The sequence below is a fragment of the Mercenaria mercenaria genome, chromosome 10 (genome assembly GCF_021730395.1).
Source record: "Mercenaria mercenaria strain notata chromosome 10, MADL_Memer_1, whole genome shotgun sequence".
NCBI classification, from domain to species: domain Eukaryota; kingdom Metazoa; phylum Mollusca; class Bivalvia; order Venerida; family Veneridae; genus Mercenaria; species Mercenaria mercenaria.
In genome coordinates this window covers 43,126,511-43,154,458 of record NC_069370.1, presented here as the reverse complement: position 1 = coordinate 43,154,458, position 27,948 = coordinate 43,126,511, and the positions used below count along the sequence as shown (strand labels likewise).

Sequence of the window (27,948 nt, the reverse complement as noted above, 5' to 3'; positions counted from 1 at the left end):
CTGTATATATATAAGTCTCAGATACAAATAACAGTACAACCGATTTAAAAGTTACTGCTTTTAAACTAATTGCTAAATGCTGTACAGAGATTGAATGCCGTCAATGTTTATATTCTCTATTTGAAAATACATCCATTCGTTTCAAATCATATTCATTTTCATTTAAGCGGTAGAGAAATTGAAAAAGCATTATAATTGCTGAAGACGATTTCAAAATAAAACTACGTATTTTGCTTATTTGTTTGTAGGACGAAAATACCCACGTGAGTAAAATTAAATATTACAAGTGATACCATAACTTTCCTTAGCGGCCACCTCTATTAAGCACCTATCGTCTGCTAACTTCCAAAAGTGACATTTTGTTCTTATTTTAACTTGTCTTAAGCAGTTACCTGCCTTACGCGCGCTCTTTTGACTGGCTGCTTTATACAGGGTTGGGAGCAGTGCTCAAAGCGATCCGTCCACAGGGTCTTTCAATGACGATGGTGATATTATCCCAAAGGTTTTTGTATACTGCGATCACTTTTTATTTTGTGTGTGTGTGTGGTTTTTTTTCAGGGATGTTTATAACACAATGAGTGCATGAATAATATAGAATAGTTCACGTAATCATCGAATGGGCCAAACTACAAGCATATAATTCTCAAAAAAAAAAAAAAAAATCTTGAGTTTGAATTTCACGAAAAGGCTTGATGCAAACTGCAATGATGTTATGGTGTAGTATACACGAATACAAAAAGTGGGGACATTTATTATCACAGCATTTACCATAATATCTAAATAGCTTTTTGGGAGTCCATTCAGAATTTTATTAATGCACGTGAGAGGAGATGCATTTTCCATTACCTTTTATGTACAGACTAATTAAATCGAGTCTGCTATTGTTTTATTTGGTTGCTTTCTATTTTTCCATAGGATCTTGTTATAGATTTTATTTTCTTAGAGCGGAACTTACTATGCGTAAAGCACAAAGATTTGTTAGAATGAGGCGACAACGAAGACATTTTCAGACTTTGCCCGAATTTTCTACCAAGAGTTAAAGATTTTTTATCAGTAAACCAGGGCAATTACAACTAAAATATCGGTCGGCAATCCATAGATCGGGCGATATAGTTAACTTAATGATCCGGTATATATCCTTTATCATTATTTGTAAGATTTGCTATTATGTGAAAAGGTGGCGCCAAAATGGCATACAGAGTCCACCTTTTGTCCGAACTCACGGGGTACCTGGGTCATATCGGAATCACACTGGGAACTTTTTTTGTAAAAAATCACCAGGACATTAATATATTAGCCAAACATGTGAAATTTAATCATGTAAGATTACACCGTCGAATATACAGCTCCCTCCAGAAGTAAATTAATGTATAAAAACACACACACAAAAACAGAACACCTGTGTTAGTCGGTTCATGTGTCAATATTTTAACACCTCAAACATCTAGATGGATACCAGGAACTAGTATCTGACACAATTTAAAAAATCCACATTGATCCCAGGAACAGAAGCCCATATTGATCCCAGGAAATGTTACTTATTACATCTTTAGAAATTAACATTGACCCCTGGAACTAGTATTTGTCACAACTCTCAAAATCCAACTGATTCCATGAACTAGTAAGGAATGGATAAAGGAGGAAGGTGTGTATGTGTGTGTGGGGGGGGGGGGGGGGGGGGGGGTTCTGTGACATTTTGTCCGCCTCGGTCAAATTGAAGCGAATAAGGACAGGGAAATGGGGAGGAAAGAGATCCAGTTTGTCAAAATGAGGCTTTGGTTTAAAATGAAGGGAGTGAGGAGAGGGTAAGGGCGAGTTCAGGGCAATTTTGTCCGCATTCCAGTTCAGATCACAACACAGAAGGGTTTTAAATATTTTGGCAACATTTTAATACCATAATTATTTGTTTGTTTATGCTCAGTTAGTCGCTATACTGTATATATCACGACTGGTCCAAAAAGTATACAATTTTTACGCAAATGGCGTGTATTGTTTTGCAAAATAAAATTTAAAATCCTCGACAGTGTTAAACACAGCTATGATACACATCAAGATAAGATAAGATAAGATAAGATAAGATAAGATAAGTTTTATTTTAAGTCGGCAAGACATGTAACAATACAACATAAGCTCTGACTGAGCTTTTTAACCGACTACAAGTATTTAGTTTCAGTCCTGCATTACTAAACAGTCATAAATAAGATCAAACTATTAATTTGTTTGTAATGAAAGCCGTACTTTGCAAATACATTTTTAAATTTTTTATAATACATTTAGCGCCTTTTTTTCGACATTCGTTCAGTTATGTAACGTAAAGTGTGTGTATCTAACTTGCTAACGTTATACTTGACAAGTCACAGTGAGGTGTCCCCAACACAACTTGAATGGAGTTGTCTGCTAACTGACAACTTCCCTACATGACTTAGAGGATAACTTCTCCACGCGACTTGAATGGAGGTGTCTGCTAACTGACAACTTCCCTACATGACTTAGAGGATAACTTCTCCACGCGACTTGAATGGAGGTGTCTGCTAACTGACAATATCTCCACTTGATTTAGAAGTGTTTAATAACTGTCAACTGCCTTACATGAGTCAGAGATGGAAGACGAATGACCTGCTGTCAAATCGTCAAGGAAAAGATTCGCATCGCTCGATTTGGGGAGTGGGGGGAGGTGTTCGAATAGTAAGCCTTTCGATTTTTTAGTCATCAGCTCTGATTCCATATCATCATTAAAACTTTCTGAAAGGACCATTGGTTTGAATATATGTTCTGTAACGACTTTTCCGCTGTCGTATAATAATAATTATAATAATAATAATCATCATCATCATCATCATCATCATCATCATAAATAAATAAATAAATAAGTAAATGAAAAACAATCATCTAGGCTGAGATTCAAAACGTAACTTTGCGAATTAACATATTTCTCAGATCTGACACAAATATAATTTTGGAGCTGGGGCTCGAAGTAAGGGTAGTGACTGAGAAATTCATTTTATTTCATTCAGCCTAACCGATAGAAGTTATAAGTATAAAAAGGTTAACAAAGCAATATTTTTGTTAAAGGTCAATGTTTGGGTAACCTTATTTCTCCAATCAAAAGCGTTACCATAAAATGCCACTTTGAAACTCAAAACCGGCTTCAAACGGAAGGATATAAGACGCCATAATTTGGGTCATTAACTATAAAAGACAGTGGTGTTATTTGATACGAACCCGTCAAATGTATATCATCATCATCATGGGCGCTATTGAAAATTGTAAGAGCACATTTTTTAGTTAATAGTTGTCTAATTAACATAATGTCATTAAGAGCATTTTGTTACTCAATGATAGGTTATTATTTACCGTTAAAGCTGTAGATAGTCAAAAACATGCTTATAAAAAATATAAGTAAAACACTTTTTTAGACTGAAATTTGTCGTCTTTTCGAGTAGTTCGTATAATAAAATAATATAAGATTCTTCCACTGGTTGTAGGTGCAGATGGGAATTTCCGGTCTCGAGTGTAATTGTTTAGGCGGTTACGAGGCTCCAGCCGAGTTATCGCCTAAACAATTACCCGAGAGCCGGATATTCCCATCTGCACCTATAACCAGTGACAGAATCTTTTTCTTGCATACCGATATCAAGAAATGATAATAAAAATAAAATCAATCGAACGGCTTTCTTTTTAGAACTGTTTCTTATAGCAGCGTATTTAAACAAAGCGCGGGAAAGCAACATCCGTAAACAGGAAAGACGTCATGACGTTTCGAAGACAAATAATGTTTAGTTCCGGTTTTGTTTTTATCAGTTGCAGTGTAACGTTATGAATTTTTGATAAAATAACGTGTTTTGAATCGAGAATATACTATCAGGAACAAAGAGGAACTGTCATAGTACTGGATTTTTATTCCGTTTTTTTTTTTAAATAAAATATAAATAACTACATAAATCTACTATATATATGTAGTTCGTAATACGTCATTTAAAGCACGAGAGTCATCTTACATGGATTTTTCCAGCACCGGTAAAGATACCGTAAATCCCCGTCTGGTATGCAAGAACAAGGCAGAGTTACATCTACTGGCACATAGAACAAGAATATCGCGGTTAGTTGGGGTGGCAGGTGGGTAGGCAAATGTTATTTCCAATGATAAGCAATAGGGGCAAATGTTCGACCTATATTTTCAACCTAGGGGCAAATGTAAACTGTTCATTGTTTCTTTGGGGGATGGGGGTGGTACTATTCATGTACATCTAGGACTTTAGCCATGTAATTTTGCCACGGCCATGTATGTGGCTCATCAGCGGCCGTGATCGCAAGACGTGATCTAGTATTTGGACATAGTTCGGTCGTTTAGGGGCGGGACTCGAACATACATCCGGTATGCATCTGTAGGGGACATTAAACAGGCATTCGAGCGAGTATCAAGATATTTGGAGACGTATTTGGCAGTCTGTAAAGGAATTTTGTAGATGTGTATAACTTGAGCACACACCAACAAAAGCATACACCAACAAAAGGACACACCGACAATAGCTTCTGTCAAATTCATCCAACAATAAGAAGAAAGATACAGTCTTAACCTAAATCAAAATTTTTGCAGCATCATCTTACATTCAAGTCATCATCGTTTCAATTATGTAGATATCACACTGCGGAGTAACAATACCTTTCATTTGTTGAAGAAATGAGAAATTAAAGCGGCAAAAACTTTAACAGCTGGAAAATCTGAACAAAAACACTTGCAAAATGACACTGCGACACTGCTCGTTTCATTTACATGTTTACATCAATTAAGCTGTTTGATTTTTTTTTTGACCAAGTTACTTTAGATTTTAAAGAATGGTTAAGTTTTTTCCTTCAAAAAGTAGCAAGGGCACCATATGTATCGTTGCACTTTACATAATTTGTTTATTATGATTGCATTTTAACGATTAGGTTTTTCTGTAAGTGAGATTGTCATTTCTTTCGAGTACCAAAGGGCATAACTTCATAGCGGTGTAGCTACAGCCTTCCTTTGCTATAGACTACATTCCGCATATTGGTTGTCTATGAATTTTGCACGGCACCTTCGTAGCCTAATTAGCGAATATGATGATTATAATGATTATCATTTATTTGAGTTTGTTGTTTCTAAGTGACAAAAAAAACAAACAGTTTTAAGCCATATGGCGACTTTCAAGCTTTCGGCGGTGGAAAAAGACCCAGTGTGAACTCTGGCCACTATTACAGGCATGGGCGAGCATCCACGACCTTCTGTATGTCAGATGGAGTGTACATCCAAAAGCCAACAGCGATGAGAGGCAAGTGATTCTTAACCACTAGGCCATGGATGCCCCAAACATTTTTTCTTTTCTCTAAATTGGCTTTAAATTTGTAACTTTCTTCATTCAGATGTCAAATACAACTTCGCTGAAAAACAAAATATCAGATTTCACGGCGCATCAGAAAAACAAAAAATCAGATTTCACGGCGCATCAGAAACACAAAATATCAAATTTAACGAAAACGTAAGATTAATGCAACAAATCATAAAAAATAACAGATTTTACCAAGTTACACAGACAGAGGTGCATATATTTTGACATAAAATTTACATAATATATATTTTCTATCATTATTTTTGCATAACATTTCCAACTTTAATTCACAAAAATAATGCAAGTTGATTCTGTCAAGGTTCCACGAAAACTGGATTAGTAAAGTAATATGTAGGCTATTATATCATTTCCGAAATGAATCACAAAGAAACCAATGACCGATTACACCCGGTCAAGACCACACAGAGTATACCAGGAAAATCCGCTTCAGCTTAATCCTCGTGTGTCAAAAGAAAGGTCATCCCTGACCATGACCTGTTGTGAAAGAAACAGTTTTCTGACCAAGATGTATTGTCCCATACGCCGCGACATCCGGCGGATTTAGTAATGCAGTCTACAATTTTATTCAGACAATCAGTATGATTTTAATATTAAGATCATCATTTCATAATTTATTTCTTGTTATGGGATGGGTACAGTGTACGTGTCCTGAATTATATTTATGAAATGATCACTGCAGATTTTCACATAAGATTAATAAAGTGCATATTAACATGTTCTGTGTCTAAAAAGGGAAGTAATTCAGATAGACTTTAACCAGTGTTTTGGCCTGGCACTTAAAGTTCTTTGTAAATTTGGTACAACGTGAAACAAAGGTCTCTGTATCTTGCTCTTCCGTCTGCTTTGTAAGAAGAAACAATAATGATGCTTACATTGTATTACACTCACCTCTGAAAACGCTTGATATAATATTATAAAGTCTAAAAAGGGAATTTAAAAAATGCCAATATGTTCATGTCCTCTTCATGTTAAGAATGTTTTCATTTCTAATGCCTGGAAACTGTATAAGAAGCTGAGTACACAGGGTACAGATGTCTTTGTTACTGTTGGGTTGTTTTTTGGTTGGGTTTAACGACACACCGACACAATTACAAGTCATAAGATGTAATTGTAGAATTACAGATCCCAAAAAGGGGCATAACTCAAAATGTATTTATTGGATAAAAACGCGTGTCCACGCGTGTCCACTTGATGTTGAAGATGTATACCAAATTTCATTTCAGTTGGCTGGAAACTGTAGGAGGAGATGAGTATGAAAGATTCGGGTGTAGTTTTATAATTGTAATGTCCGAAAAGGGGATATTTATTATTGTAATGTCGTAAAAGGGGCTATAACTGAAACAAAAATAAACCGAACACGATAGTCCTGACAATATCTGCATGTCGGCATTCGTTCTGTCCCCTTTGTTCGTAAGCACTAAGCAGAGCAGAGTCATTAATATTTGAGCCGCGCCATGAGAAAACCAACATAGTGCGTTTGCGACCAGCATGGATCCAGACCAGCCTGCGCATCCGCGCAGTCTGGTCAGGATCCATGCTGTTCGCTTTCAAAGCCTATTACATTAGAGAAACCATTAGCGAACAGCATGGATTCTGACCAGACTGCGCGGGTGCTGGTCGCAAATGCACAATGTTGGTTTTCTCATGGTGCGGCTCATTTGGCGCTCAAACGGAATGTTATAAGTTCCCATACCTTCGTTTCATTCATAGCTCGGCATTTTCATTTTTTTTTCACTATACACATTTCCCTCTTGTTCAATTACTCATATATATTTCAATTTACTTATTGCGAGAGGTCGGTACAAAACATTTCTCAAGTTTCAATAGTGTTGGGCTTGCTTTGTAAGGAAGTGGCTATAAATTTTGGGATTAAATTTCAGAACCTTGACAATGTCATAAACACGCTGTATAACAATAATTTTATTTTGCTAAATGTATACACTGTATATGACTTTGTAAATGTTTTTCTACATTTTTATCTTAAAATATTTATTCTAAATGTTAAAAGATAGATATTAGTACATTTATTTTGAAATTTGATTTGTGAAAATGTTTTTAACACCCTGTCTTTCAAAATCCCCCGGGAACAATTTAAACATTGGTTTTACTCCAGATGCCTACCACTTAAATATGCATTGCACTTAAGCTTAGTTGTTATCTTAATTCATGTTGTTGGTTTTTCTTTTATTTTGTCCGTCTATCACACTATGTTACTTTTGTGTTCAAAGGATATGTTGGACATGATGTAGCCAAATTTGTTACTCTCATGAAGTAAATCTATCATTTTCAGTATTACTTTAATATAAGTGTCTTTCTTGATTTCAAAATGGTCGCCACAAATTAAGTAATTTTCATATGTCTTATCATTATTGACTGACTTTCATACACGACAATTATACGATCATAGTGCACACCATCTATTACTTCATCACAGAGGAGTAATCATACACTTACTTGTATCTATGTCTGAATTTTATGATTTGAGCCGTGCCATGAGAAAACCGATAGTGCTTTTGCGACCAGCATGGATCCAGACCAGCCTGCGCATCCGCGCAGTCTGGTCAGGATCCATGCTGTTCGTTTTCAAAGCCTATTGCATTTAGAGAAACCGTTAGCGAACAGCATGGATCCTGAGCAGACTGCGCGGATGCGCAGGCTGGTCTGGATCCATGCTGGTCGCAAACGCACTATGTTGGTTTTCTCATGGTGCGGCTCATTTGATAATTGTATTGAACTCCATAACCGATAAAAGATGCATTCGGAAGGTAGGTAGTTTCCATTTTTTTTGGGGGGGGGGGGGGGGGGGGGGGAGAGTGGGGAATTGTAAAGATTTAAGACTGTTCCACATAATTTATTTCGTCTCATCTGCTCAATAAATAAGTTTTATGACAAAATTATTTGATCTTTTATGACTTGATACCTAAAAGTGATGACTGTATTATGCATTACTTTACATATTTCAGACTTTAATTAGTTTGCACTGATTCCCATATCCCATCTACGAATGACCTTTATAGAAAATAGCTTTTGCTGACGAGAAGCTTTTCTGCAAAGTAACTTGCTGACTAACCCTTGTCATAATGGACACGGTTGATTCTGCCTTTGCGGCCAGTGTAGATCATGATCAGCCTGCACATCCGTGCAGTCTAATCAAGATCTGTAGGCCTACTGTTCGCCATTCAGTCAGTATCTTTTTGGTTAGCATCCCTTTTAACAGTTAATGGCACTGTACAAATTGAAAGATGGACAAATTCAATGTAGAAATTTAGCAGGAGTAAGGTCTAATGAGACCATGCTTGTTTTACTAATATCTAAAATGGACTTGCAAGATGCTTTTGTCATATGTATGACCATTACAGGGTGAAAAAATTACTATTTGCACGAAAGTGTGAGAATATATGCTTACACACACAGAGAGCAGTTTTATGCTTGAATGAGCTAAGCTAAAATTACTTCTTGGCTATAGATCTATATTTGAAATGAATAAAACCCATAATAGCCCCACTATACAAGATATGTGCTTCCTAGCTAGTCATATTCACTAGTAATCTAAAAACCTCTTGTCCCTGTCTTCTTACGGTGCATGAAGTTGTTTTCAAGTATGGTGTATCTTTTATTCTAATATACTTTTTCTCTGTTAAAACACTCTTACGCTAGAATGATGTCACATTAACGTGCAGTGACGTCAATGTTTTTGTTGCGACCAAGAAAGAGCGCTACTGTTTTAGATTAAGGGCATATTAGAATCGAAATAATTTATAGCAAAACCGTGTTTTAACACTATTTATACACTCGTGCGGTAATACGTCGTGCAAAATAAATTCACTCGGGATGCGCCCTCGTGAAATTATTGAGCCCGACGTATAATCGCCCATCGTGCATAGTGTTAAAACACTCGTTTGCTATTTATAAATTATTTCTTAAGTTACTATCGGACCATCATACTGCATCATTTTGATTAGTTGAAACATCATCTTTGTCAGTAACTAATCATCGAAAAGAAGGTAAGCTAAACGACCGAGCTGAACATACTTGGTTGCTTACATGATAGTTTAGTGACTCTAACATCTTATATGAGCCGCGCCATGAGAAAACCAACATAGTGCATTTTTGACCAGCATGGATCTAGACCAGCCTGCGCATCCGCGCAGTCTGGTCAGGATCCATGCTGTTCGCATTCAAAGCCTATTGCAATTAGAAAAACCTTTAACGAACAGCATGGAGCCTGACCAGACTGCGCGAATGCGCAGGCTGGTCTGGATCCATGCTGGTCGCAAATGCAATGTTTGTTTTCTCATGGCGCAGCTCAATTCGTTTATGACTATAGTATGGTCTCTCTAAAATTATATTGACCGAAGACGCAGTCATTCCTCGGTCAACATCATTTTTACAGGTCCGTAAAAACACATATTGACCAAAACATAAGTCTATAATTGTTATATTATATGCCCTTCTTAAATGCACTCATTTGACTGGCCTATATTCCATATGTATATAAGAAAAAGTGACATCAGAAGGGTCATTATCACTTCTGCGGGTCAATATCGCTTTTTGCGGACCCGCGCGGCGCGTGCACCCCTTTTTACCAATCAAATGAGCGCATTGAGAAGGTAAATAATATATAAAGATTAGTATAGATGCCATGCATTAACACACTTTGCCATCGGAGGTCACTTTTTCCAGATAAACTTTAATAGATGGGTCAATAAGCCTAAACATCCAGGGGTGGGGGGTGGCGGGGCGGGGTGACGGTAAATGAAAGTAACACAGGTGCACAGCGGCATAGTTTATTTGTGAATGCACTCATTTGACATTTCACCTCATTATTTTGTAATGAAAACCCCTAGAGGGCGACAGCCCATTTTAACTATCATGTTTGGTCCTAAGTACCACTTTTGTATTTTTACCCGAGCATTAACAAAGAATGCCACCAGAAGTCACATTATTTTCTTCTGACATTTGGCGGATTACTTTTTTCATGTCAAAGCAATTTTAAGTCCGCAACCAAGAAACTGGCCAAAATATGAATATTTGAGTGTATCTGAATAACTTCCCTTTTTAGACCCTAGAAATACACTTGACTAATCTTATGTGAAAATTCGCAACAATAACTTCCTAAGAATAATTCAGGACATGTACATTATACCCTTCTCACAACAAGAAATAAATTATGAAATGTAATTTCTTAATATTGAAATCATACTGACTATCTGAATAAAAGTTGTAGGCTGCATTACTAAACCGGCCGGGTGCCGTGGTGTCAAGATCTCGGGTCAGAAAACTATTTCATTCACAACAGGTCAATGTTAGGGGTTGACATGTGAGGATTAGGCTTAAAATTTTCCTGATATACTCGGTGTCTTACCCTGGTATAAGCGGTCATTGTTCGCACAAACATTTTGTAGTGAGTGATCTGGTTTCTTTAAAATGATATGAGCCGTGCCATGAGAAAATCAACATAGTGGCTTTGCGACCAGCATGGATCCAGACCAGCCTGCGCATCCGCGCAGTCTGGTCAGGATCCATGCTGTTCGCTAACAGTTTCTACAATAGTAATAGGCTTTGAAAGCGAACAGCATGGATCCTGACCAGACTGCGCGGATGGGCAGGCTGGTCTTGATCCATGCTGGTCGCAAACCCATTATGTTGGTTTTCTCATGGCACGGCTCATATATAATACGTCTGCGCAGGCTTATATTACTATATATATCCAGTTCTTTTAGCCCTGAAAGTATCATCGTCCATTCAATGATTTTGTGAATGAAATTACAAGCAGATTTATGGAAAATTAATGCAAAATTAATGATAGAAAATATGTTTTATGTATTAATCTTATGTTTTCGTGCAATTCGATAGTTAAAGTATTTTTCAGCTCAGGTGTATCCGAGGTCTGAATGAAGACATATACAAATCTGAAGTCAATTTAGAAAAGATTAAAAAATGTTTACAAGTTAATAGTCGGTGCCTCCATGGCCAAGTGGCTAAGGTTGCTGGCTTGGAATCACTTACCTCACACCGCTGTGGGTCAAAACTTCACTTTGGGTGTAGAATTCTGCGAAAACCACCTAGATAACATACAGAAGGTCATGGGTGCTCGCCCATGCCTGAAATAATGGCCAGAGTGCACCTTGGGTTTTCTTCCACCATCGAAAGTTTGAAGGAAAAAAAACCCCAGGCGATCGGTAACACAAATGGTTGCTTCCCGAAGTTACTGTATCTAGTCAATTCCTTACTTAGTATCCAAGGACAAGGTTATCTTAAAAAAAGGGAGATGATTAAAAAATGGGACCACCTAAAGATATCGTTCCTTGTAACTGCACTCCCTGTCACTGACCTCCATCAGTTTGTAAAGTATGAAGTCAATGCTTTACACAGAATTCAAGTTATGCCACGGACAAGGTTTTTTTTTTCTAAAAAAGGAGATAATCCATATGTAAAGTATCAAGTCAATACCTTACATAGTATTCGAGTTATGCCCCGGACCAAATTTTCAAAAAAGGGAGATAATTAAAAAATGGGACCACCTAGAGTTATGGTTCCTTGTCACTGCACTCCCTCTCACTGACCTCTATCAATATGACTATATTTATATTTATTTATCTATCAATAAAAAATCAAGTAAATACCTTACATAGTATTCGAGTTATGCCCCGGACAAGGTTTTCAAAAAAGGGAGAATACAAAATTGGGACCACCTAGAGTTATGGTTCCTTGTCACCGCACTTTCTCTCAATGAGCTATATCACTGTATAAAGTTTCAACTTGGTATCTTCAATACTTTTTAGTTATCCTCCGGACATGAAGTGGGACGGACGGACAGACGAACAAACAGACGGAAGGACAATGGGGCGACTATATGCTCCCCCTTTAGGGGAGCATACTGAATTGTAATATTACAATTATCATACTCGTTAAGTAGGCAGTACCTTACATATCGACTGCGAATATCCGTACGAAGACACCGTGAAAACTGCAAAGAATCCTTCATGTGAATCATGTGATCAGATTGCCATCAGGACGATATGAAATATGTGAATTCTTGTAACATACAACTACATTAACCAAGCTATATGAAAACTAACTTGTGGGTCTCTTCATCTGGTGCTAGCCTATGTCTGTTTGGCCATTGAAAATGTTGGCCCTGCTTAATCCAGGTTGTTGTGCCCTAATTATTAGTTTTCTCGCAAACAATCTTAAATGGTTATTTTTAGTTTTAATAAGTCATTTTATCTTGTTTTATGGTACTAAATTGTTGAAAAACGATATTGATGTGAAAACTATGTGATCTGAGGAGACTGATTGTCAGATAATGCACCCCTTTCTGGTTTAAAGGAAATGCAAATAAGACGTTAAATAATATTCAGTAGTTTATATATGCTCAACATTTAATTAGTACACTTATATCATTAAGCAGGTTTCTTTTAGTATGTTTTTGATTTTGTAGAGAAAAATCAGTCCAATTCTTCATTCCATGAGTAAAAGATACAGACTCTTAAAGTTTTATGATAATTCTTTCGTCTGTGCTTATCAGACAGTCAGTCCCTTTTTACTTACATATAGAAAACTTTTTACTTTTTTATATGGGAAGATCACTGTTAGGTCAATGGATAGTTTCGATGCTGTTGAGTTTGATTTGCCTGTCGATGCTTTGGTTACGTCACTGCTTTTGTGGTGGTGGCATGGGCGCCTTGGGGTAAATGATGGTCAACAATATGGATACTTCCAAACTAAACATCTTGATGTATAAATTCATGTTTTATACTGTTTTAGTGTCTCATAAGTCAGTAATGGCTGGATGTAAAACTGTTTTAACGTGACTATTTTATACATTATGTAAAAATGCTATGCATGTTTTACATGTTACACTTTAATAAAATATAAAGTTGTAAGTTGTAAGTTGTGAAATGTAAGAAGGAAAACTATAACTTCAATGCTATAAGTTATGCCCATTTGTTTCTCGAAAAAAATGGAATAAGATTTTCAAACAAGCAGATGAAAGACAATCCCGCCTACAAGACGACCTAGTCGGTAATGAACAAATTATGTAAGTGCAATGATACATATGGTGTCCTTGCCATTTTTAGAAGGAAAAATAAACTTTACAACTTTTTTTTTTAATCTAAGGTAAGTCGGTCAAAAGACAGAAAAGAAAAAGCCAACAGCTTGATGTAAACATGTAAATAAAACCGACAGTCACTTTTGCAAGTGTTTTTTCAGCTGATAATGTTTTTGCCGCTTTTCTTTACCCTTTATTCAACAAATAAAAGGCATTGTTACGCCGCAGTGTGATATCTACATGTAAACACAAACGACCTAAATGTAAGATGATAGTGCAAATAAATATTTTGATAAAGGTTCATACCAAATGCCAAATCTCGTATACCAGTACATAGCGGTTTTCAAACCCCGCTATAAAAACGGATGTAGAACATTTGCCCCCAATGACAATAGCCCCCACCCCGTTCAACACTGGTTAGGTAAACCAATGTGGTTACGCTATAATTTCTTTCATTGAGGGGCAAATATCCTAGGGGCAAATTTCTGGTCGCTTTGCTTCTACTTATCACCTTGCTGGAGGATACTCGTCTATTTGCTGAAAATTCCAACCGGAAATGGTACAGCATGAAACCATTTGCTTTACTTCTTCTTCATTTTCTTTAGATTACCGTCATAATTATAGGTAATATGACGGCTTTAACGGTGGAGTAAGACCCCTAGGTGACTGTTCCCGAATTATTTCAAACTTGGACAGTCACCTGGGTAGAACCACCGACCTCTGTTAGTCAGCTGGAAGGATTTATATGACTAGTTCTGCACACCAAGCGAGGTTTCGAAACCACATTATACCCCAGTCACACATACGGCGTGGATAGCTACGTCTAGCTGGTCAGAGACCACCAATTCCAAAAAGTACAGGGAACTTACTGGGAATGAGGTAAGTGTATACCTGGGAATAAGGAACGTCTGTGCGTTCTGATTGGCAGTCATGTAAACAAACCCAGGAAGTGATTATTTTTTCAAAATTGATATTTTTCACTGCTTTTACAGTATTTTATTATACATTTTGACAAAATTGCTACATTTTATGTGTATTGAAAAAAAGTTTTATCAAACGATTTCTCCCCCATGTCCAATGATGTAAACAGGGGGTCATCTCATTCACACAAAAATTACTTAAATAAAGTATCATATTCTATGTTTTTCGTCCGATATTTTGGTAGAAACTAAGATACTTCTTGAAAAATTGTAATTAATATACATGTTTCGATGTATGGAAGGCCGTACACGCCATAATGTTACAATGTAAGTCTATGAGAAAACAATTGGTGGTCTCTGACCAGCTACGGATAGACACGTAGTTATCCGTACCGATCTGTACCTGAGCCGTACGGATTGGTACGGATTGATACGGATTACTACTTTAAGGTCAGGTACGGATCGATACGGATTACTACGTTTCTATCCGTGGCTAGACGTAGCCATCCGCGCCATATGTGTGACTGGGTTATTAGTGAGAGGCAAGTGATTTACCACTAGGCTTATAAGGCTTCATCGCTTCTTTAGTTCCCATACTTATCTTCAGTTGAACCACAGTCATGTATACATATCTTCATGAAGCAAAGTTGTGTCCTTTCTTTACTCGTACAAGTTCAAGTTTACACAAGCTTCGCGGCAAGCATTCGTTTACAGTACCCAGATCGGCTAACCAGTATCTCTTTATGATGTTGATCTGACATTCGACCGCTTTCAGACATCAGTTGCTAACAGATAATTGTCGAAAACAATGTCGGGCCGATATAATGGCCGATATCGCCTTGATGCTGGGCAATGCCCTAGTTCGCGTACTTTTAATTTCATTTTTTACATTTTCAGTTTATTCTCATCCATTAGAGGTTCGTCAAAATCCGGGGAACCATGATAGACCTCTGGTATGCGAGAATGTCTCAGGTGTGCACAGGATTTTTCATACGTCATGAAAGTATATTTTTCTCTACTGATTTTTTTCCAGCGTTTCAAGATGTGCATGTGATGATATTTGTTGGTTTTGGATTCCTAATGACATTCCTACGACGTTACGGATTTTCTGCCGTCAGTTTGAACATGCTTATATCCGCTCTGGTGATACAGTGGGCTATGCTCGTCAGAGGATGTATTTATGAAGGGATCTTCAAAGGCAACAAATTTCAAGTTCGAATAGAAGAGTAAGTTTGATAGAACATTCTAAATATGTTGACAGGATATTCTAGATGTGTTGACTGAACATTCTAGATGTGAAAGCCACTTGATAAAAAGACATGTTTATTATTTGTAGTTGTAATACTAATACACATAGAAGGACCTGCGTGGTACTTATTGAATTAACTTATTTATTTTTTTACCTCTGATACATTACCCTATTTCATATGGAATGTTACCTGCATAACTTCACCATAGCAAACATCTATAATGGCACATAAGATATTTTCATTACAAGTTACTTATTTCAGTCTGTCTGTGCATTAAACATAAAGCATGCAACTGTCAAAACATGCAACTGTCTAGGAAGAATTCACATGAGAAGATATTACAGTAAGTCATCAGTTTGTGTAAATAACCACAATAGCTTGCGGGCTGAGCCGACGACGCTGTAATTTCACCAGTTAACTGTTGAACAGACAGCACAGTAACCCGGACAGCTTGCAGGTTGAACAGACGACAACATAACCCCGAGAGCCTTCAAGATGAGCAGACGACACAATAACCACGACAGGTTGCAGGTTTGAGCAGACGCCCACAGTAACCCGACAGCCTGAGGTTGGGCAAATAACAAAGAAACCCCCAAGGGCTGAACAACGACCCCGCTACCTTGAAAGCCCGAAAGATAAGCAGACGACACCGTTACCCGAAAACCCTACAAGAAGGACAGACGATACCAGCACTCTGATAGCTGCTGGCTTTGCAGATGATACCGAAAAATCCGTAGCCAGGGGGTCGAGAAGCGACCCCGTAACCCTCGGACACATTGCAGGATGAGCAAGAGTGGGTTGAACGGACGACACAGTTATCCGGACTGTCTACGGATTGAGTAGATAACACCGTAACACTCAGTTGATTGGTTGAGCATACTACATCGTAGCCGTTAGGCAAACGACACCGTAAGCTTGTCAGATTTCAGGCTTAGCAGACGACATCGTTACTCCTGCAGCTTGCGGGTTGGGCACAGCTTGCAGAGTGAGCAAACACCGTAACTCTAGAAGATTGTCTGTCGAGGTATACTCATTAAAAGAAAACACCCTTTTAATGTACAAATTCTTCGTTTCAGAATGGTCACCGCAGATTTTGCTTCAGCAACAGTTCTCATATCTTTTGGTGCTGTTCTGGGGCGGACTAGCCCGCTTCAGCTTCTGATTATGGCGTTGATAGAGGTGATTGCGGCACAGGTCAACGGATGGGTTTGTCACGATAAATTACACGTAAGATTTAACGTTATTAGATTATTTTGAGGTTGATCAAGGTATTTTTCCTCAGCTTTGGTAAAATACAAAATGTAAAACAAATAAAATTAAAATATTCTGCTACATTTGGTGTAAGTTTCGACTCGGTGTAAGCTCTAACAAAAGTCATTTCAAACTGGAAGTCCAGCAATATATGACATTTTGTGTCGAATCGCCATAAAATCCAACTAACTCACCAAATCTCACGGGAAGGACTTAGTACCATAATTCAGGATTGATCAAATAGTTAGGCAAAGACCACTTCAACCATCTTATAGTGTGAGGAGAAGAAGACCCATTAACTTTTATCGAATGTCATGCCGCCATCGCATTTACCTTATTATTGTGAAAAGTGATAGTGTGCATGATTTCTGATATTATGTTCCCTCAAACAGGTAGTCTCTGTCCCATCTCAATACCTCTTTTCATTTATACTTTCAGGCAGTCGATGTCGGAGAATCTATGTATATACATGCCTTTGGTGCTTATTTTGGCCTGGCTGTTTCGAGAGTCCACTACAACAAAAATGCACAGAACCATCATAAAGGGGAATCCTGTTACCATTCAGACCTTTTCTCTATGATAGGTAAGTGATAGAAAAGGTCTCTATGAAACATATGGACCTGAACTTATCTCAACGATACTGGAAGGACATATCACATTTACCAACTCATTTTATGATATCTTGATGATCAAACTATCCTGTCATAAAAACATTGTTTACTATATACGCAAGGCGAAGTTGGATAGCCTGCTCGATCTCAAACTCCAACACAATTTTACCCTGTACGAAAAAAGGACCTGTTTTACAGCTGTAAAACGTCTGTAAAAGACCTGTATTTTGAAATAACAACTATTAAAGACCTGTAAGTGGAAAAATGATCAAAAATACAGTTGAAATTTTCAGGTGTAAAATATGAAGGTCTCAATTACAGCTGTAAAAATTTACTGTTGAAAGTTACAGCTGTAAAATGGTCATGTCTCAAAATTACAGCTGTAAAATTTTTTGGAGGGAAACAGAGTATTGTCAGCCATCTTTTAATGCATTTTGGCGGGATATAAGAATTTCACACGACATCACATCTTGTAAAATTTTGAGATTTAAAAGCGGTATGAGTAAGTACAGATTTTTTAATTATCTTTTATAGTTGTAAAAGGACATGTATAAGTACATACATTAACTATTTACTCTATGCTGGAAGCCGATAATTTTAATTAAAAGAAATAATTGCAAGATATTGTCATATGTTTCATGACTGACAAAAAAAGTTTTCTAAACAATCTGCATATGTTCTATTTATCCTACTCTTGAATTTTTCTGTTGCTATACTGTAATCATACCACATATACTTACTACTAGATCATTTATTTTGCCATTTTCATAGTAATTGCTAACTTATCTAGAGAATTGCAATTCATCCTAAAACTTTTGCGCCTCTACTTTCGTCCCTTAAAATAATGCCTCTTTTTCAACACCTATATTTCTACAGTGTAATTGGGCATTTTTACAGCTGTAACTTTTTCATTTTTACAGCAGTAACTTTTTTCACAGGTGTTAGCTCATTTGCATATTTCGAACTTTTTTTACAGTCTTTGGGGCAGCTGGAAATTGAAATCTACAGCTGTAAATCAATGTTGTTATATAAATCTACAGGTGTAAATTTGGAATAAGCATGACTGTTATTTTGAACAAAAATACAGGTCTTTTACAGCTGTAAAATTTCATACAGGACTTCCTTTAAAAATATTATACACAAGTGATCAATTTCTCTGCGCACGACTCTATAACGCACGAGTGGCAAGTCTCTTTTTTATGAAATATGATTTGTAACCAGTTTTTTTTCTCTGTGATACATGAGTGATAAATCTCTTCTCTGTGGTACACGAGTTATCAATATGTTTTCTACGATGTAAGCTGGGAGATCAACCTCTTCTCTGTCAAGAATTTGTTCTCCTTTACGATTTTTTTTCGTAGTGGGGCAAATGTCCTGGGGGCAAAAGTCCGGATCCCATATAAAATTTGCGATCAGAATGTTTTCTATTACGCAAAAGTAGCCAATTTCTTCCTTATCACCAACGTATTCTCTATGATGCACGCGTGCTATATGATGTAGGGTGATCAATCTGTTCTACGTGGTACACGGCTGATGAAAAAAAAAAGATATTTTCATAGACATTTTCGTTCTACATAGCGGTTTAATAGTGGCTGATTTCTGCCATTTCGCGTTTTCCCCCGCGACCCGCCAAGCGAAAAAACGGAATTAACAAGTTAAAATGCGGGGCGCGGGGCGAAAACTCGCTATTTAGCGGGGGCCGCGGAGCGAAAACACCGATAATTAGCGGGGTCGGGGGGCGAGAGTTTGTAACTGGTATGTCGGGGGCGCGTGGCGAAAACACGATAATTGCGCTGCTTAAACGCCGAGTTTTCGCACCGCACACCCGAAATTCCAGTTCCTAAATTCGCCCTCGACACCGCTAATTATCGTGTTTTCGCTTCGCGCCCTACTAAATAGCGAGTTTTCGCCCCGCGACCCCACCGAGCAAAACACGAAAATTAACAAGATAAAATGGCGTGGGCGCCAGGCGAAAACTTGCTATTTAGCGGGGCGCGAAGCGAAAACACGATAATTAGCGGGGGCGCGGGGCGAGATTTAGTAAAACTGGTGTCGGGGCGCGGTGCGAAAAACTCGGGCCTTTAAGCAGCGCTATATTACGTGTTTTCGTCTCGCGCCCCCCACTTTACCGTTATAAATTTTTTCGCCCCGCGACCCCGCTAAACAGCGAGTTTTCGCTCCGCGCCCATTTAAAATAGCGAGTTTTCCGCCCCGCCCCCGCCATTTTAACTTGTAATTTCTATGTTTTCGTCGGGGGGGTCGCGGGGCGAACGCGAAATGGGCAGAAAATCAGCCACCTGTTTTACTTTTGTCCTTGACCCAAATTTCTGTAAGATTTGAATATTGGTATTATATATGTAAATCGTACCCTACTGCTGGAGTATTTCTGAATTAATCCGTGGAATAATATTATTTTAATCACAGTGCATAATAACTTTGGTCGGGTTATAAGGCAATAGCTTTCGGCAATTCTTTTGTGTTGTGAGGTCAAAGTCTATTTGATAACCTTTTAAAGTTGCATAATAATATCGATGACATTTTTAACTAGGACTTAAAGAGTAAGAATGAAAGGTCAAGTGGGAAGTTTTCACCAGGATAACGTAAGAAAATGGTATAACTTTGAGGAGTGCACACTCTTATTTTGATAACTGTCTGTAAATGCTTACAACGCTGTTGTTTGTTTACTTACAGGAACTATTTTCTTGTGGATGTACTGGCCGAGCTTTAATGGCGGAGGATCAGAAGGGGACGAACAACATAGGGCGTATATCAACACGTACCTCTCACTGTGTGCTTGCACCGTGGTAACGTTTGCTGTCACTGCAATCACTGACAAGAAAGGAAAATTTACCATGGTATTTCATAACTCTGAGCTCTGTCTCGTAATTGGCCAATTGCAGCGGTGCATTTTGAAAATGGAGACCAGTCTTGAATGCAACAATGTCATTGGTCAATTAAAAGTTTACTTAAAGACCCACCAAACGGAAGCTGTTTTATAACTTAATGCCCTTAACAGGTTGTCCCTTGAGAAGGGGACGAAGTGGTCGTGTGGTAACACTGTCTTACTACGAAACTAGGGACCCTGAGTTCGAACCCCATTTGCTTCAAGTAAAAATTCCTTCACACATGGATAATTGTCCCATATGGGTGCTTTACGCCTGGCACGCTAACACACTGAAACTTCTGGATTAGGAGCATCTTCTGTCCTGCCACTAGAGTCGCCCATATGAATAACCGGTGGCGATTATAAATAAGCTAGCATACAAACAAACAGGTTGTCCTATTTGTTTTCATTATTATGCAAATCTTACATACAAACAGTTGGACGAATAGATGTGTTTTTATGTAAAAAGCGCATATTGCATATCCGTGGTAAAATAGTTCCATATAGATTGAGCTGATTATATTACGTTCTGAAATAACATTCTAAATAAAAGATAAAAATTCTGTTTGCAAACCTCGACTTTTGGAACATATTCAGATTCAGTAATAAACAATTTTTTCTTCGGGAGATTTTAGTATTTTGATACTATAAAAATGTCATGAATATAGGATAGGTTGCAAGATGATACCTTTAGGTGTTCATAGATTTGCATTGCAACATGTGTCTGTTATCTCCTAAAATTATAAAATATGTAAAATTACACGTTATTTTGTTTCATTCCGCACTATAACTTAGTCTGGCCCGACAGTTATGTGTCCTACCTGCATCTATAAGATAATTGTCCGGCTACCGACTAGATAATCTCTTTTTTAGAAAAAATAGTCTGTTACATATTCTGACGCTCTGATAATCCAGTGTTTTGAGAAGGGAAGGGACATAATTAAACATAATTTGAATAGCCTCAGGAGTTATCTCCCGTGAACAAAGATAGAAAGCTGTAGCAGATGAGTTTGGGTCATATCTTTCACGCTGAATTTTTTTAAGAAAAAAAACACAGGATGTATGAAATATTTGCATAATTCTGGAATAAAAAATATGAGATAAAAGTGCCACCTTATAAATGAATATTGAGAGAAATTCTTCTATTATTATACAACAACTCCTAGTCTGGCTACCGACTAGATGGCCTTTTTAAGAAGAAAATAATTCTATTATATATTCTGACTTCATCGGTCTTGGCACAGAGTGTTTTTGAGAAGAAAAGGGACATAATTATACACAATTTGAATAGCCTCGGGAGTTATCTCCTGTGAACAAAACACAGGGTCTGAACACAACTAAACAACACCCTGTAAGAATTCGTCTAAAAATTTCAACTCGGTGTACATATACTTTGCTAAAGCAGCCTACAATTTTATACTCATAATTCCTATGTATATCCAGTTTGTGACTGATTAAACCTTGTAATGTCTTGAACGATTCAAAGGGTTTGTTTGTTATTCTAGCGATTACACGAATGTTCCGGTGCCAGTACCGACTAAATCACCCATCCCTCAGCAAGTCCAGATATTTTTCAATTTAGAGATAAACAAGACTTTGGTTGAATTTTTAGTTTTTAACTTCAGTACGACTCTTGTTAAGCGATGAGTATATGAACTAAACTGTGTACGGACTGGCGTGTTGGCACACCGGGACAATTCCGGATCTATACCTAATGCCTTTGGTATCGGGAGTGGTGGCGGAACTAATCAAAGGATAATTACCGTCCTTCAAATATTCTTCATTGTTTAGGAATCTATTCAGTGTTTATGTAATTGTAAGATCGGATACGGACTGGCGGACATACACACAAGCAATATAATAATCAAATACATCACCATTATCTAGCAATATTCATTTTTCATAATAGGAATTCATCCAGAATGCTACACTCGCCGGTGGCGTTGCCGTAGGAACCACAGCCAATATGCCTCTACAGCCGTGGGGTGCAATTGTCATGGGATCCGTGGCCGGCTTGATCTCCTGCATAGGATATAGATACATATCAGTGAGTTAACTTAACCTTTACCCTGCTATATTTTTACAATGAACTTGTCCATCTTTCAATTTGAACAGTACCATTTACTGTTAAAAGGGATGCATATCAAAAAATATTGACTGAATGGCGAACAGTGCAGATCCTGATCTCCACTGGTCGCAAAGGCAGAATCAGTCGTGTTCAGCATGATACGGGTTAATAACATTCGTTGATTAAAGTGAGTAAAAAAATGTGTCAAACAATGTACAGTGTTTCAAAGGTATCTTTACTAACCATATTTGGATATTATCTCAAACAGTGAACTTTGTTAAGTTAAATACACCAAAGTTGCGAGATTTGCGTACCAGTCGTTAATAATTTCCTAGCAAGTAACTGACGACTTCTCCATACGAAACAATGAGGTTAAGAAGTAAGTCTATTTGGTTCATCGTCACGAATAACAATTTTCCCCGCAAGTCCAGCATTTGTACAGTCTTAAACCTTTGCTTATCAGCTAGCTTTGAGGAGTTCCCTGCAATGAAATTTTGTACAATACTTTTTACGTGAGACCACGTATTATACATGATCCAAATTGACGGCAATTATACATAATAGTTCTATATACTCTTCAGGAATTTTTCTCCGAGAAATTAAAAATTCAGGACACGTGCGGCGTTCACAATCTGCACGGGATGCCTGGCGTCCTGGCGGCAATTGCTGGTGCTATTATGGCTGCCATGGCAACACAAGAAGATTGGGGAGTCAGGTAAAACATATGAAATGTCACTAATTGTCACGTGACAATATTTTTCGCATTTTGCTTTTCTCAATTTTTTTTAATTTTTCTTTAACTTTTAGAAAAATAATCATTAATCCGTACCAGTTTCCAGCTAGCCTACATAAAAACATTGTGATGAGCTGAATTTTTAAAGCCATGTTTCTATGAAAACATATTTGGTAGATAGTTTGACTCTAACGTAGTAACAGTTGCTGGCTCCACCGGACTCCCAACTCTTTAAATAGTCAAACAATTAATAGGGAAAATGTTAAGTGTAACTGAAGTTCAAACAGACGCCATCATTTTTATCCTGTTTCTAATATATAAATACTTACAACTATTTTCAACAGCACTGTGTAAATCTTTTACTGCAGCCTTTACGAGATATTCCCGTACAGAATACCAGAGCCAGACAATGTAACAGACGCGTTTAAAGTCCAGTTTCCTAGCCTCGATTTCGACTCCGGCAAGGGTTGGTCTGCGGGCAAGCAAGGTGGTTATCAAGCTATAGCCCTAGCAGTTACATTAGGTATAGCTATTGCCTCTGGACTCATTGCAGGTAATTGAACTTCTGTTGTTGCTTTTTTCTCATTCATTTTTGTATGATACTGCAAATATGTTTATGTACAACACTATATGTGGACTTTAAAGACATTGGTTTAGCTACCCAGTTAGCATGCTTATATTGGATGGATGTCGGTTAGTGGTCGAAATATTGTAAGATAGATCCGGTAAAGTTGTGATGTTTTCCCAATATAAAGATATAACCCTTATCAACTTTCACATAAATTAGTCTTTGGGTGAATATAAATGATTTGACAGTATTCGATCAATTTAGACATTCATATTTTACAGGTTTATACCGACTATTCCCGTATTGGACCAATTAAGTACGTTATATTTCACAGGTTTTATACCGAATATTCCCGTATTGGATCAATGAAGTACGATATATTTCACAGGTTTTATACCGAATATTCCCGTTTTGGACCAATGAAGCACGTTATATTTTACAGGTTTTATACCGGATATTCCCGTATTGGACCAGTGAAGCACGTTATATTTTACAGGTTTTATACCGAATATTCCCGTATTGGACCAATGAAGCACGTTATATTTTACAGCTTTTATACCAAATATTCCCGTATTGGACCAATGAGGCACGTTATATTTTACAGGTTTTATACTAAAGATTCCCATATTTGATCAAGTGTGCGAAGAAGAAGAACTATTCGAGGACTTGATGTTTTGGAACGTGCCGGAGGAGGAGGAACACGAGGCGGAGGGTGTGGCCCGGAAATATCTCCATGACAGGAAGTAAGTTTTGTTGTCTGTATCGATAGTGGCTGTCGGGAAAATGATGGCTAAGTTATATTCAAAAGGAGTGAGAGGAGTTATATTCACTTAAATGTGTAGACAGGACATTGCAATAAGGCCAAAGATCGCGCCAGAGTCAAAATACGTATATATGTACCTGTGATGCATTTGTGGAGATTTAGTCTTGTATATAACCGGTTTATTTCAAATACAGTCGTATTGCAAATGTCATATCGTTATATCAGAATTGCTCGGCTATTTGGCGTCTTAACTAATGCGTTTCTTTTTCCTTTGCAGTGGAACAGATATGACGGAAAACAAGGGTACTAATATGGTTAATATAAAGTTGTAACCAAGGACTACATTATACTCGGATTGGTGATTGTATGCGTTGCTTTATTACACATCGATAGTGTGAAGCCGATATAGTAATTTGCCAAAAGTAAACCACATACTTATTTTAGGCACATGCGCATTTTTTTCAGTATTTTGGGGGGTGAAATCAGTAGACTGAAAGTAGTTATCGTATATTGAAAATTCTTAGAACATCTCAGTTTTAATATATCGGCTTCACAGTGTCGATGTTGTTTATGTTATATACTTCCATTTTAAAGGTATACTATACAGAAAACATGTACTAATAATACATATAGTTTATGTAAACAAGTTTGTGTATTTTAAAACAGTACTGTGCAAAGTTTGTGTGCATGTACTTTAAAACAGTATTACAAGCGTTATTGTTTTTAAAAAAATGGTGCAGGCTGTAAACATGTATGGTCTAACACAGTATAAATGTGTACTACTACTAAAACACTTGTGTTTTAAAACGACTTACTGTTACAGTACTGACATTTTAAAACTGTTAATGTACCTCTACGTACACAATTAATTATATACAGTTAGTAAAGTTATATACATTTGATGAGGATTTTCCATACAGTAGATATCTAAATATAAAATATTTTAGTGAAACATTGGAGCAGTCCCAGCAAGCATTATATATCTCGCCGATGGTGTACCAGTTCAGTTTTCAATATCGGTCCAATAACAGTTTTGTAAAATTGACGTAATATTGGTCCGATATGTCATGAACAACTTTCAGACCCCTAGCTCAAAGGTCAAGGTCACCCTTAGCGGACAAATGTTCACATGGCATGAACAGGTTCTTTTCATGTCCGGTCCATAACTCTGTCATTTATAAAGTGATTTTAATATTACTTGGCAAATATTCCCCATGATGAGACAACGTGCCATACACCCGGACCCTAGCTCAAAGGTCAAGGTCACAATTGGAGGTTAAAGATCAACAGGGTTTTTTCCCTGTCCGGTCAATAACTATGTCATCCAACAAGGGATTACAATATTACATGGCATAAATGTTCCCCATGATGAGAAGACGTGCCATGCGCAACACCCAGAATCCTAGCTTAAAGGTCAAGGTCACACTTGGAGATCAAAGGTCAATAGGAATTTTTTCTTGCTCGGTCTATAACTTTGTCATGCAGAACAGGATTTAAATATCAGCTGGTATAAATACTCCGCCGGATGAGACAATGTGTCATGCGCAAAACCCGGGCCCTTAGCTGAAAGGTCAATGTCACACTTGGAAATCAAAGGCCAAAGGGGCTTTTTTTCCTGTCCAGTCTGTAACTCAACAATCTTTAAAGGAATTTTAATATTACCTGGCACAAATGTTCACCAATATGATACGAAGTGTCATGCGCAAGAACCATGTCCCTAGATCTAAGGTCAATATCACACTTAGAAGCCAAAGGTAAGATACAAGAATGACTTTGTCCGGAACATTTCTTCTTCATGCATGGAGGTATTTTGATGTAACTTGGCACAAATGTTCACCCCCATGAGAGGGATTGTCTTGTGCAAGAACCAGGTTATTAGGTCTAAGATCAAGGTCACACATAGAGTTCAAAAGTCAAATTCAATACAGATAGTAATTTGATATGATGTTGGCAGAACGTCGGACCACATATCATAATCAGATATCGATTTGCTAATATTGATCCAATATATAAGTGTTTGCTGGTATAGGGAAATTAAGAATTTGCCTCAGCGCATTCCACCAGCGCATTCTATAGAATTCAAAAAGTCGAACAATCTCAACAATACTGACTGGTTACACGCCGCGTGGCTACGTCCTCGTGAAATTATTCTGCAACCATATTGTTTCGATATGTTAAAACATGGTTTTGCTATATAGTATTTCTTAAATAGTATAAGCGCCATTATCTGGGGGTATATTACCCTCACTATTTTCGAAAAAAAACAATAAACAAATACGTTTACACGCCACAAAAAATAACTCATTCAAGGTGAGGTTAAAATTCTACAATAATTCATTTTCAGTCCTCATTTATACGCAGAATAACTGACGATGATTTTTTTCTTCGTTTATTTTCAGTTTAAGAGGTTGGACGCACTAGATAATCAGGAAATCGTGTAACAATAATCTCTGTATGTTTCCTGTGTGATCAAGTATGAAGAGAGTTTGAAACACCAGATCATGACCTTTGTTTATGGAGTGCCTAAGATGTCTGCACTTAAAGACTTCCAAAATCAATTTAAATAAAAGGTGTTCCGGCTGCAACCAAGTTCATGCATAAACAAGAACAACTTCGAAAACGACAATAACAACTACCGCCAAAGTGAAACCAATGATCTAAGTAATCCTATATAGATTGTATAAAAAATGTGTATAGTTTCGAATTAATCATATTGCACTCAATTGTTTAGGGGTAGGGGAGGAGACGATTGGGGATGGGTTAAGATGCGGATTGTTTTGAATAAAAAAGTGTAAGAAAAAAAGCCCAGGGCCCAGTTGTTCGAAACTTTAACTGGCGATTAAGCTAACGGTTGATTAACTTTTAGGGTTATTTTTCGACATTTCAGAAGACTTAGAAAAACAAATGTATGAGTTAAAAACAATGGACACTGAAAAATCTATATAATAAAATCAAAACATCATACTAGTGTTTCTCAACAAGAATAGTACTTTGAATCAAAATTTAACCGGCGGTTAGTTTAACAGCCGGTTAGAGTTTCGAACAACTGGGCCCAGGGCCCCGAAAACGTTTTTACGTAATTATGCATGCTCCGTTCCAAACGTTAGCATGATGTTTTTTACTTGGCGGCTCGTATATCTTTACGAAATTTTGAATGTTTCAAACATTTTTCATTGTTGTTTGTATACATATTTGTATGTGTTTATATAAATGATGTATTAAAATATAGTATATATCTGTAGTATCTCTGAATGTATGCGTAAATGAATATTTTTCACAGTGTATCATGTTTCAACAAACATGGCGTAAGATTTTTCTGCGAAGAATAAGTTGACTTGTAGAAAAAAAGCAATAGATCGTTTATTGCTTTGTAACAGACTTGCCCTTACAGTCCGATGTAGATCTACCAAGAAAGTGTATTTTCTTTTACAAAAACAATAAAAATGAAACTATAAAATATATAGCTTTT

The 27,948-nt window shown here is 37.3% G+C and overlaps 1 protein-coding gene across 3 annotated transcripts; it reads left to right on the top strand.

The window, feature by feature from the left end:
• Positions 1–243: 243 nt before the first annotated feature.
• LOC123561785 (ammonium transporter Rh type B-like) lies at positions 244–27,948 on the top strand. 3 transcript variants are annotated; one of them, XM_045354385.2, is made up of 11 exons: positions 244–263; positions 15,385–15,577; positions 16,678–16,828; positions 17,291–17,435; positions 20,155–20,318; positions 22,257–22,394; positions 22,997–23,130; positions 23,517–23,701; positions 24,321–24,459; positions 24,757–24,782; positions 26,879–27,948. In XM_045354385.2, exons 2-11 carry the CDS (start codon positions 15,405–15,407, stop codon positions 26,881–26,883), a joined length of 1,260 nt encoding a protein of 419 aa, XP_045210320.2. In that variant the 5' UTR covers positions 244–263; positions 15,385–15,404; the 3' UTR covers positions 26,884–27,948. The 3 variants fall into 3 exon arrangements, with proteins under 3 accessions (XP_045210320.2, XP_045210319.2, XP_045210317.2); XM_045354384.2 differs by having other exon boundaries at positions 24,757–24,837; XM_045354382.2 differs by having other exon boundaries at positions 24,757–24,843.